Raw genomic sequence first — 13,245 nt, 5'->3', positions numbered from 1 at the left:
TTCAGCTTTTCTTTGTTGGCTGGATCAGCCGTTGCCATTGAAGTCTCCTATTATGTGCTTTCTGAAAGGGTTGACTCCAATTTTGCACCATTTTTCCCTTGTATTTCAGACAGTGGGACCCTAATTTTGGGGTCATGTTCTTGATGGGTTTTCTTTAGAGCCCATTCACAGTTGTCCTTTGCAGCTGCTCAACTTAAAGACTGTGTTCTTGTTCGCCATTATTCTTGGAATTAGCAAGCTGCAGGGTTTGTCCTTTTACCACTTTTTTTCCTAGAAAAGCTGGTTAACTCCAAGGCTTCCTCACTACTGAGCTATGTAAAATTGTGTTGAGCCAAGAGTTTTCAAACATAAGAACTTGAAAGTAATTACTTGTATTATAAAGCGGAAATATTTTTTACTATTTTCGTACAGTGCATACATATTATAAACCTCCATTTTTTTTGTAATTTTTTTTTGTATATATATACAAGACAGAAATATAAATAGTCCATATTGTAAGCTATCTTGTTCACACCAAATCCATCATCAATTGCAGCAGGACTTGTTGAATTTACAATTAGTTGATCATATGAAGTTCTTTTCTATACATCTAATTAAAGCTTCTCCTTCACCAATACAGCCACCAATGAAGGTAGTCACTCCATTTCAAAGGGTTCAGTGCATCACTTTTGACAACATTCTACCACCCTCCTCATCCCTCCTAAAAGGAGGAAGAGAAGGGACCTGTAAGGACTTAATTAGCTAGCTGTTCTTTGGCTGTGCTGGTTCCAAAAAAGACCAGTAAGTTCAGAAGCACACCATTTTCCGCAAGATCTTATCAATATCTGCTACGTTCTTGCAAAGTAGGAGCCTCCTTAGGGCACCAGAGTTCCATTCTACAAGGGTTAAGGATGCGTCTTTAAAGTAGCCTAAAGGTATTCTTGTCCTGTATAGTCGCTGGGCTGTGACGTGGGGGTCAGTCCACACCACCACCAGACATTACCGACTTTACTTTGAAGTCTGCAGACAGTAACAATATTAAACTCCCAGCACCATATACTCTTAATGGCATTCCTGCACTTACAATGTCTAAGAATTGGTTTAGACACTTTGGGTGTGCAGGGCTCATGCACCTGTACCCTCACCACTGGTATAGTGCACCCAGCTAGAGGGGCTGGCTGGCCTATACCAGGGCAGTGGGTTGTAGGCATGGCACACAAGGATGTGTGCCATATCGACTCTTCACTTCTGCACCACAACACTTAGCCTGCAATGGCAGTTCGTATGTGTAAAGCTACAGGGCCTCCAAGGGTTGGCCTTAGATGCCTTCACTGGCCACAATGCCCTTGGTACCTATGGTACTATTTACAAGGGACTGACGTGGCCAAAGAGTGCCAATTGGGTTTTGTGTTAATGCAGTTTAGGAAAAGAACATAGGTCCTGGGTACCTGGTTGACAGGAACCCAGGGCACACTCAAAAGTACATCAACAGTTTGGCAAAAAGTGGGGGCAACCATGCAAAAAGAAGGCACTTTCTTACAGCAGGTCATTGGGGTCCGGGCCACAATTACGAATCAGCTACTCTCCGATCACTGCCGCAGGGAAGGGGCCGACACTGGGCCACGCTAGGCTGCTGCCAGTGCTGGATCGTCGCAGGGCCGTGGTTTAGGGGCCTCCTGCTGCTGCGTCCACAGGGCTCTAACCATGTGCAGTTAGGCGGTGCTCACACCGCTGCGTCTCCACACCCCCAGAGGCAAGTGCTGCTCACTCGCTCTCCACCCCTGACTGGGGAAGGTCCAGAGGGACTGGAGGCCTGCTACGCCGAGCAGGTTGGGCCGCCAGTTGTGCTCACAACTCTCTGCCCTCCGGGGCAGCCTCGCAACGGAGACCTGCCTAAAGTGCCTCCACAAAGCCCCCATAGAACGAAGCAGGGGTCCGCATGTGTCACTCAGCAGAGGCTAGTCGGCAACGCTGCCATCTTGCCGTCTTGCAGCCCTCCCCTAGTCACCGAATCCAGCCACGGATGTTCCGGCCAGCCAGCTTTTCTCCTGCTCTGCCGGTGGTCCTTAGGTTCTCTGGGCCGCATAACATTCAGCAGGGGTGAGAATCCCCTGGGGTGCAGACTTTTTTTTTTATGGAGAAAGGAATCCAGTTTCTAAACAGTACCAGTATTTCTGAGAAGTAGTCTCCAAAGTTAATTTAGGCAGATATGGAAGGAGCCATCTTGGGTGTGGGGACACAAAGTAACTTTTGCACTGTTGTGCATTATCTTCAAACCTGTTGCTGTAGGTTTGTTCCCCGTTCTTGCAAAGATCTGTATTGTTTCCAGTATACACTCATTGGCAAAGCAGCAGTAGGTGCCAGTAGGTCTCAACTATGTGAGAGCTTTGTCAATGTCTTTTAACCCTGTTGTACATCAACATAGGTAAAGATTAGTGCCGTAGAGGAGAGTGGAGTAGAGTGGCATAAAGTGGTGTGGCATACAGTGCAATCGAGTGGCATGGCACACATGACGTAGATTAGTATGGAGTAGAGAGAAGTAGCATAGAGAGGTATTGTGGCATACAGTGCCTTTGAGTGGAATTGTGTGGAGTGGTGTTGTGACATAGATTAGATTGGTATAGAGTAGAGTGGAGGGGTGTAGTTGAATAGTGTGAAGTAGAGTACCATTGAGTGGAGTTACACATAGTTTCATAGTGTGGCATAGATTAAAGTGGTATATAGTGCCGTGCGGTGGAATTATGTGGAGTGGCGTAGAGAGGTGTAGATTAGATATAGAGTAGAGTGGTGTACAGTACTGTAGTGCCCCTGTAATCTGACCTCTTCACAAACAACTTTACATGTTGTTTGCAGATTTTACTCTAAACCTAGATCATGTACTGTAAAAGTTTTCTTGAACAAATTATCCTCAAGACATTGCACACAGGCAGTTTATCTACTTCAGTGTTTAACTTCTGATGAAATTATCACAACTGTTTACACCATCTCAGACTAGTAACAAAGATTGGTAGGTCTTTAAGGATTAGTGGGGAAGTTACTCTTGGCCACTCGACGATCAATAATTCTTGATAAGACAATGTTTCAGTTGCGCGTCAGCCCACCATGTGAGTTTATCGCCTGTGGCAGAGTCCCTGTACAGAAGGGCCTGATTTTAAACCTACATTTATAATAACATTAAACTCTTAGCTTCTTAAGTTTTATTTAATACCTCTCTTGCACTATCAGCACTTTAGTTAGCGGACTCCTGGTTGCGCCTTTACCATTTCTTACTTTTTCGGGACGCTCATCCCTTGCCTTGTAGATTTGGACTCTGCAGCCATGAACTCCATATTAAGCCAGCTATTGTGGGTTGCAACCATGACCAAGTCTGGCCCCCATTCTCCCTGGAGTTGACATCTGTGGTGCGCTGGAATTTGGCATTCCCCCTAGTACATCTTAGACATTCAGAAGTGACAACTATGTCGTGGGGAGACCATAGCGGGCCCTTAGTTGAGGTTTTTGTTCTCTTGCCTTTTCCTGTGAATTGCATTTGATATGTATTGTTGTTCGGATGTCATGGATCAGGGTGTGCCAAGGCCTGATAGTGCTCTTTTATGAATTGCTTTTACCATGTATTGCCAAAGACCTATTTGATATTTACTGTATTTGAATGTATTTTCTTTTATTGTACTTTTATTGTCTATTTACTTAGATCAAATAAAGAGAGTACTGTTGTGTGCTATGAGTAGAGTGGCGTAGAGTCGCCTTGTGTGTAGTCGAGTGGAGTGGTGTATAGTAGTGGCGTACAGTGCCTTTGTGGTATTGAATGACTTAGAGTGGAGTGGAGTAGATTAAATTGGCATTGTGTGGAGAGGTGAGGGGTAGAATAGAGTAGCATTGTGTGGACTGGAATACAGTGCAGTGGAGAGCTGTGGAAGATTAGAGTGGCGTAGCCGTGAATGCCGTATAGTACTACAGTTGTGGGTCTAAGTAACAAGTGTCGATAGAGACAGCAAATAGGGTAAAAGAAACCGAATTAAGAAGCCTTCTGCCTGTGTTTTTTTTTATAAACAATTTTTTATTAAGGTTTTTAAAACACAGCAAAGGAAAACGTTGAGCCTGACAACCATCACTGTACAATCGCACTGATTGAGATCGCCCCTCCCCCGCCCCCACCCGAAGCCCGGCCCCCCGCCCCTATCCCTAAAGCACCCTATCAGGACACATTGCCCAGCCATTTCCCCCAAACCCTCCGAAATTTCTTGGGGCAACCCCTCGCCTGGTAGAGAGTCCGTTCCTGGGCCGCACACCAGTCCACACCAGCACTCCATTTGGCCAGGGTAGGCGGCTGTGGATGTTTCCATGCCACTGCAATATCTCTTTTCGCCACCATGAATGCTGTCATAAGAAACAGCTTTTCTGCACGGGTGCCCTGTAGACCGTCAGTGATGCCCAGCAGGGCGTGTCTAGGATCGTGTGGCACCTCCCAGCCCAGCACCTCTGTGAGATCAGTCTCAATGCCCCCCCAGTAGTCCCCCAGACCCGGACAGGACCACACCATATGGATGAAATCAGCCGGATCAAAACCACAGCGGGGGCAAGATGCGTCAGTAGAGAGGCCTGCCCGGTGAAGACGCGCTGGTGTGAGGTATGCGTTGTGGAGATAGTATATTTGAATCAGCCGCAGTTTGGCGGAGGCCGTCACCAGCCGGGGTGCCATAAGGGCGTCCCGCCAGTCCACCTCGTCCAGGGGTCCCACCCACGCCTCCCATCTCTCCCTCAGGCCCTTCTGAACCGCGGGGGTGTTATTAATAAGAGAACGGTGTATACGGGAGATACCCCCCCCTCCCCAGGTTACCCAGCAAGACCTGAGCCTCCGGGGGACTATGATCCGGCAGCCGAACGTCCAGAGGGGTATAGGTGCGGATGGCATGGCGCAGTTGGAGGTATTTGTAAAATTGTGATGAATGAAGGGAAAAGCGCGTCTGCAGTTCCGCATATGAGCACATGTGCCCCCCCCCCCCCGCCAGACGTCCCCCAGCTGGGAGATGCCGAGCAGGTCCCATGTTCTAAAGCCCTCCAGGGCAGCAACATCCCGTAGCCACGACCCGTGCCAAAGAGGAGTGACGCGAGTCAGCCGTCCGGTCCACCGGGTATGGCGAAGCGCCGCTCGCCAGGCCAAGAAGATCGCTCTGGTGATTCCAGGGCAGGAAGCGGGGATGGGAGCACCATACAAGCGGCCCAAAATGCAGGGGAAACCCAGGTCGGCCAATTCCACCCTGTAGGCCGGATCGGACCATCCCCCTCCGAACCAATCATGGATGACTAGGAGGCGAGTGGCCAGGTAGTAGAGGTAGAGATTGGTCATTCCGAGCCCGCCGTCAAAGGTGGGCAAGCGACACGTCGACAGGGCCAGCCGTGGCCTCCCGCCACCCCAAAGGAAGCGCGTCGCCAACCCGTCCATCTCTCGGAACCAAGGCCTCGGAAAAGACACGGGGGTGTTTTTGTAATACATAAAGGAACCGGGGGAGAATCATCATCTTGTAGAGCGCCACCCTCCCCAGCGGATTGAGCGGGAGCAGTTGCCAGCGCGCCAGATCCACCCTGGCCTTCCTGACCAGGGGGGCCACGTTAAGGGCCCAGCTCAGTTCCGGGAGAAGGGAGACCCAGATGCCCAGGTACTTGAAGGACAACCGGCGGAGGGGGATCCCGTCCTGCCAGTCAAAACCCTCCCGGGAGGGGTGCAGAGGCACGAGGACCGATTTGTGCGGATTTAAATAGAGGCCAGACGCGCGGCCAAAAAGGCCCAGGAGATGGAGCGCACGGGGACCAGATTGCGCCGGGTCGCTATGGTACAGCAAGACCATCCGCATAAAGGGCTAATTTGTCGGGCGCAAGACCCGGCCATTCCCAGCCCCGAAGAAGAGGGTCTGCACGGACCAGGGCGGCAAGGGGTTCCATAGCGAGGGCAAAGAGGAGGGGCGACAGTGGGCACCCCTGCCGCGTCCCCCGGCCGATCCGGCCTCGACAACGCCCCATTAACTAGCACTCGGGCACAAGGACGCGCGTAAAGGACCTGTACCATTCCGACAAACTTGGGATCGAAACCCATATGGGCCAGGACCTCAAATAGATAGGGCCACCCAACCGAGTCAAAAGCCTTCTCGAAGTCGGCGAGTAGGAGCGTGAGATATGGGGATATGCGGTGACGGTGTGCCAGGGCAACGTGAAGTCGCCGGAGGCAATGGCGGGTACCTCGGTCTGGCATGAAGCCACATTGGTCCGGATGCACCAGGCGTGACAGGAAGGGCCGAAGCCTCTGTGCCAGGACCGCCGCATAGATTTTGACATCCGTGTTAATGAGGGAGATCGGCCGGTAGGCCGACCTATCACACGAGGGCGGCGTGGACTTGGGCAGAACCACAATCGTGGCCATATCGGCCTCTGGACGAAAGGATCCGCGTTCAACCGCCTCAGCGTAAAGGGCCCCCAACCGAGGGGTCAGGGCGTCCTTGTAGGTGGCATAAAACTCCTGGGGGAATCCGTCCGGCCCCGGAGTCTTCCCCGTGGCCGTGCGCCCTATCGCTTCCCCAATCTCCTCCAGGGAGATGGGCCCCTCCAGGCTCTCCCAGTCGCCGGATCGAAGACTAGGAAGCTTTAAATTATGAGCTGCAAGCAGCAGAGTTAGGGATAGGTCCGACGCCCGGGCCCGGTACAGCTGCGCGTAGTATTGGGCAAAGGCGTTTGCCACGGCCACGGAGGAGGACTGAAGCCGACCTTCCGAATCAGTGACCGCCGGGATGATGCGCGACGTCCCGGGGTAGGTAACCAAGCGGTGCAGCAGAGCTCCATTCTTATCACCCCACCCGTATACCCTCGCCACCGAGGACTGCCAAAGGAGCCTAGCCGCATCCAGCGACCGTTGGCGAATCTCCTCCCGCAAAAGCCGCAGCTGACGATCCACGGCCGGGTCTGCGTCCGCGGACAAAGATTGTTCCAGGCGCAGCGCCCGGGCCTCGCAGGCAGTGAGTCGCTGAAGCTGCGCCTGGCGGTGCTGCACCACCAGCGCCTTGGCGGCCCCCCTAACGGTGGCCTTACCCGCCTCCCAGAGGGTCCCCGCCGAAGCGACTGACCCATCATTGTCGCCGAAGTACCGCGCCAGCGCGGACCCTATTTCCCTGCAGAGCGTCTTGTCCTGGAGAAACCAGGCGTTGAAGCGCCACATCTGACGGGCCCCTCGGGGCAGGGATCCCAGACCCAGGAGGACAGGGGAGTGGTCAGAAATTCCTCTGGGAAGGATGCGAATGTCTTGGATGCCCGCACATTCGGTGGAGGGGACAAAGATTGCGTCCATCCGCGCATGAGTGTGATGGGCAGCCGAAGTGTGGGTGTATTGCCGTGCGCGCGGGTGCCAGATACGCCAAGCGTCGCATAAGCCCTGAGCCTCTGCCCACCCCACCAGCTGCCGCGCCCGCGCTGCGCGGGGCGCTGAGACCGGACCCGAGGAGTCAAGTTGCGGAGCGGAGACAGCGTTTAAGTCCCCACCTAAAACAATAACACCCGGCGGGAGAGTCTCCAATAGGGACGTGGCATGGGATAATGCCTGGGCCAACCCGGTGGGCGGCACGTTAAGCGGCAAAGTTGAGCGGCCGACCCTCCAGCGTGCCGCTGACAGCGATCCCCATCCCCTGGGGATCGCAGACCACCCGGGTAAGGACAAAGGGTACGGAACGGCGCAGCAATACAGCGACCCCCCCCGAGATCCACGCGAGAACCCTGAGTGCCACACCCGGTCGTACCCATATCTAGCCAAGAAGGGACACCTCTCGCCCAGCAGGTGGGTCTCCTGGAGAAGGAGCACGTCGACCTCAGTGCGCTGCGCATACTTAAGGACTGCAGTACGCTTGAGTCTATCCAGTAATCCATCCACGTTCCACGATAGAATGCGCATATACGCTTTGGAAGGGGCATCACCCATGGGTGCGGTAGGAGCATAGCAGGCCTGGGGTGGTGTGGCCAGAAGAAGCCAGGGCCACTGGCTCCACCCCAGGGAAGATCAGTGGACCGCGCGTGAGGGCGAGCGGCAGTGTGGCCCGCACGAGTGAGTGCGCGAAGGGGCACAGCGGTGTATGGAGTGTGGTGCCATAAAAGACGCTCAAATAAAACCAAATCCATCCCGAACAAAACATTCCCCCAACAAGGGACAGCCAACAGGTCCCCAACCCCAAACCCCCACCCCCCACCCTACACTTCGAAAACAGAAGCATCTGTCGCCCGAACACCCCAACAGTTACAAGACCCCAAGCCTAGATGCCCCGGTGTAAAGAGCGTAGTGGACCCCTCCATTATGCCGGTGTTTTAAGTAGAAAAGCACATTGCACATCCAAGAATAATAGTGATATGCTTATAAAGTGTAAAAAAATGGTGTGTTGAAAAAGACGAATAAGAACAAAGAATAGAAAGAACACGTGCTTGGTCCATGCTCCAGGGAGGAGCTAACACAATGAAGGAAATGCATACAGGGCAGGGCTGGGCTGGCCGTAGCAGGCACCGGATGTTCCCCCGGTGGGCTGCCATGGTGGGGACCGGTTTTGGGCCCCTGGGGAGCTGTTTTTGTTACCAGGTGCCAGCAATATCGGCCCCCTTTAGCAAAACCGGCCCTAGCAAACAGCTTGGCCGCACCCTACCCCCAAGGCAAACTATCTCTGTCAAAGTTAACAAGCCACGACTTTAATTGTAATTTTTTTCTGTGCATAAGTGTACTGGGACTCAGACATGTATGGTCAGCTTATCATTGTTTGAAATGCTCCCTTTTTTGTGGTTATAAATACAGGTCATATACTCACATTTTGTGTTTTTGCCATTCTCTTCAATTAAAAGAGACACAAATGGCTTAGACTGTGATTTATTAAGAAAGAGCGTTTCCTAGTGGTGGCAGCTGCAATATTCTATTTGAATGGGGACGCCCTCTGAAGGACAGCGAATCTGGTTACATTTATGACTGTAGTTTTTCGTTAACTGAGAAGTGAGGAGTATGACTAAATTAATCTGTTTTCCTACAATCATAAGATCCGATTGAATTGTTGGACTTGTAATTGAAGTGCAATCTGCCTGCCTTAGCACCTTACTGATTCAACTGTCCATACTTATTTTAACTTTCATGATTAATTGACAATTATTACTAATATTGCATATTTATTGTTAGAAATGTTGTATGTTTACAGTACACTTCTTAACTACCTACCTCATATGATTGGTTTGTCTGAGCTTGCAAGGGATTGCACTGTCTGGGATCAGATTGCTGCCTGTGCACACTGTGAGAAGTTGGCCTGGTATATGCTGACCACTAATGTGGGCACCTTGTACCAGTCCAAACAGCCCTTATTGATGATTAGGTTAAAGACAACCTTTATTGAAAGATATCCTAGTGGTAGCTGTGGAGAGCAGCCTTCAGGCTACGTCTTGAAGGAATGTAAAGCAGCTTATTTTACCAGATCAGAACCTCCTGAATGACCAAATGAAAGGAGAACCACACAAGTGATATATAAAATATATGTATTTATTACTAAACACGCTCTACTAACCTCTTTGAGATTAAAGCACAAAGCACACAATATTAAATCGCTAGAACAGTAAATAGCACAATATCATATACTAAGAAAGTGGTATAACAACCACGACTTAACTAGACACAGTGCCTAGAGCACGTAGAATCGCTGGGACCCCAAGGAACCACCCAAAGTAGTGACACAGGGGACCCACGGAGGACGGGTGCAGTGTGTGAACACAGGCGCAAGCTCCGTACAACTCTATGGAGCAGTCGCGGTTGGAGTTTTAGAGTTTAAGGACACTTCGGAGAGGACTTAAAGCAAACCCCTTGGAACATAGAAGGTTCTAAGGCCAGCACTCTTGAGAGTACCGAGATACCCGCGTTACCTATCCCAGAAGAGCCAGGTGCATAGGGGTCAAGTGGTGTTGGAAACCTTCGTCGTTTTCAATGGTGTGATACGAAGATGTGCTGCTTCCGGGAAGATAAAGTGTCCGGTGGAATCCAAGCCTGGATCCGAGGTGAGAAGAACCTGAAAGCAGAGGGGACAGAGTCTGGGTCACCTGAGAGTGACCAGGGGCACGATCAACGAATGCCCACCGATGTCGGGTGCTTCAGGTGAGAAGATGCGATGCTTGACTCTGCAGCCACGGGGACCGGGAGACATCTGACGACCAAAGTCCGGAGATGAGCTGTCCCACGAAGGATATAGAGTGCTGGGGGGGGGGCTGCTTTTGGGGTCAGTGTCTGGATTGAACACCAACAAGCCTTGGCAACTGCAACCCACGCAGGCAGAGGAAATAAGCTTTGGTGAGGACCAGCAAGGTCCTGGAGACTTTCCAAGCAATGGAGAGTCAGGGCACGTCTACAGCAACCAGGGAAGCCCAAAGAAAGTCAGGTAGCTTCACAGGGACACACAGGCCAACGGACCAGGGATCGCGTAGGGACCTCGAGATGAATCACGAAATACCAGCCCACGGAACACTTGTGGAGTGTAGGCCTGAAATCTTCTGTGGAAATACTGCTCATGGTCAGGACTACAAGTAGCCCAAAGCACAGCCTCAGGGATCGCCGCAAAGCATATGCTGCTGCACAAGTACACTGTACACAGTGCACAGGGGTTTGGGTTGCACGGTACCCAGGAGGGAAACTGGTCTCAGAATTGCTGAGAGAGCAGATCGACCTCAGAGACCTCGGGAACACACCTCCTGTGTTGCAGAAATCTTCGGAGTCCTCAGGAGCTCGGGAGATGCAAACCTGATGCGTTTAGGTTCCTGCTGCTGCAGGGGAGTAACTCCTTTACTCCAAGTGAGACTCTTCAGTCATCCAGCGTAGTCTAGATCGTCAAAGTACTTGGTTTCTGTAGCAGAGTCCAGTCCAAGTAAAATCTAAAGTCCTGTAGTCAGGGGTTCCTACTTTATACCCAAGGAAGGGGCGGGACAAACTCTGGGGACCCACCTATGGGAGGGTCAGGACAGAGGGGTGGCTATACCCATGTTTTTTGTCCAGTTTCGCGCCAGGGCAGGAGCATATGGCTCCTCTAACCGGTTTGAACCGGACTATGCACAGGGGCACCAAATGTGCCCCAGTGCAGACTTCAAACACTGAGTGCACTCACCCAGCCCCGAAACACTAAATCCTGTCTGGGAGGTGGTCACAACTCCCTGTGACAGGAAACCTATTGTCAAGCCTTCCCGTGCTCGAGCTTGGCTGAGCAGCAGTTGGGCAGACTCGTGTCTGTGGCTGGCAGCATCCATTTTGTGATGCCCAGGTCGAGAAAGCTGGTACCGGGTGTACCGGTGTGTCTCATAAGTCCCTCTAGTAGGGTGGAATCATACCTCCCACACCAGTTACTGGTGTGGAGGTATGATTCCAAGGTGTTTGACACCAAACCCGACCTGTTTCTAAGCAGCCGTTTTAAAGTTAGCATTTACTGCAAGATTATAATGCATTTAAATATATATGGTTGGTTGCATCACAAACCACCCTGGAAAATAGGTTCCGAAGGCTGCAGAGGGGCTCTGCTCATGCAGGTGCACCCTCTCACATAAAACCCAGCACCCTGCCTTCAGGATTGATAAGGCCTGCCATAGGGGTGACTGATAGGTTTTTATGTGCAGTGATTTAGAAAAGATTTAGTGAACCTATATCGAAGTATGGGGTGCATGCACCACCTTACACAGGCTGCAGTAGCAGACCTGTGGTGTCAGTTTGAATGGTCTCTCAGGGGTGGCATAATACATGCTGCAGCCCCTGGGAGGCCTCTGGGGTACCTATGCCCTGGGTACATAGTATGCCATATACTAGGGACTGATAAGGGTACCCCAGAATCCAATCTGGAGTGTACCTAAAGTACATGCAATCAATTTAGAGGAGAAAGCAGCTAGACTGGGGTCCTGGATAGCAGGATCCCAGTCAGTCTAAGTCAAAAAAAGTGATACATCAGCAAAAAGTGGGGGTAACCATAAGAAGCAGATCCTACTCTCCTACACACACTGTTTTTCAGTTACTGATATATCGATGCATCCTGGGAGATCTGACAAAGGTTCTGGATGTCCTGGTCCTCTTGAATAAAGTTGAGCTCCAATATCTATGTTTAGGATATTGCGCCATACAGCTTTTTGAGATCATTTGCCTAGCCTCATCCACCATGTACACTTGTGTATAGTCGCCACCCCCATCCTGCATGCTTTTTTATGTGTGTTTCTCTTTGGTGTGGGAGCATTTCAGATTTGTAGGTATGCATATAGGTACTTGTACAGCTCCAAACAGCTATAAAGACTAAATGTCTGGCCTACTTATTCTTGTTTTGTTCCAGACCTTGTTGTGTCACTGCTGCTGATGGTGTGAAGGCCACAGCAGATCGTGATTTTGTTTCAGGTGTGATGGAGGTAACCACTTTGAATGTGGCAAAGCAGGCCTTGCAGCTGGTGCTTGTGTGGGTGGGGAGCCAGTGGAGATCTTGGAGTGAAGTGGTGATCTGGTTAACCTCTCAATCTTCCAATGAGTCTTTCATTCTGAAGATTACATTCTTCAGATGGTCTTGTGGGATGCTGACTATCGGGGCACTGCTTCTGTTCAAGCAGGATCAAACAAATGTGGTTTAAACTTATCCATGCTTTCTTTTCTTTCTCACTACAGGCCCTATATTTGATTGCTACAAACGGCACGCCAGAACTTCAGAATCCTGAGAAGCTGTCTCCTATATTTCGTGATTTCTTAACCCGCTCTCTTGAGATGGACGTGGAGAAAAGAGGATCTGCAAAAGAACTTTTACAGGTAATATTTTCCTTCAGGTTGAGATGCATTCGTTCTTAGCAAGTTATTTTTGGCACAAGAGGGAGGTAGTTGAGAGTCTGGAATATAAAATTTTAGCTATACCAAAGTGTACCTGATTTTTACCTTAAAGGGCACTGAGTCCGAGTAGATGGAGGCTGCCCTGATCCCTAAGAAAGGGAGGAATGCTTTGGAGTTTTATACGAATCCTCAGTCGATTTTTATTACTAATTTGTGGTATCAAAACTCAATACTAATTTGGTCAAAAGGGAAGATAGCTAAAATAAACGTTGATGTGGCATCTTCTTAGCAGGCGGTCTTCGTGTCTTTGTTCATTATTTTCCATAGCTTTTCCACTTTCTCTTATTCTGCACTCCACTCTTATCAGTTTTCTGTTCAACAAATACCAGCAAATTCATCTCTGCCATGATTTGTTTACAATCCCACAAGATCTTTCAGAATCC

General features: G+C 50.6%; 1 protein-coding gene across 1 annotated transcript in view; it reads left to right on the top strand.

Annotated features, from left to right (window-relative positions):
* The window catches only part of PAK2 (p21 (RAC1) activated kinase 2), a 403,878-nt gene that overhangs the window by 385,378 nt on the left and 5,255 nt on the right, over positions 1-13,245 (top strand). Inside the window, exon 14 of the mRNA XM_085634213.1 lies at positions 12,647-12,784. Coding sequence (XP_085490339.1) covers positions 12,647-12,784 — 138 coding nt within the window. The remainder of the gene's footprint in view (positions 1-12,646; positions 12,785-13,245) is intronic.

Source organism: Triturus cristatus, chromosome 11 (genome assembly GCF_964204655.1).
Source record: "Triturus cristatus chromosome 11, aTriCri1.1, whole genome shotgun sequence".
Lineage (NCBI taxonomy): Eukaryota > Metazoa > Chordata > Amphibia > Caudata > Salamandridae > Triturus > Triturus cristatus.
Note: the sequence above shows the minus strand (reverse complement) of the source record. Positions and strands in the feature narration are given on the sequence as shown.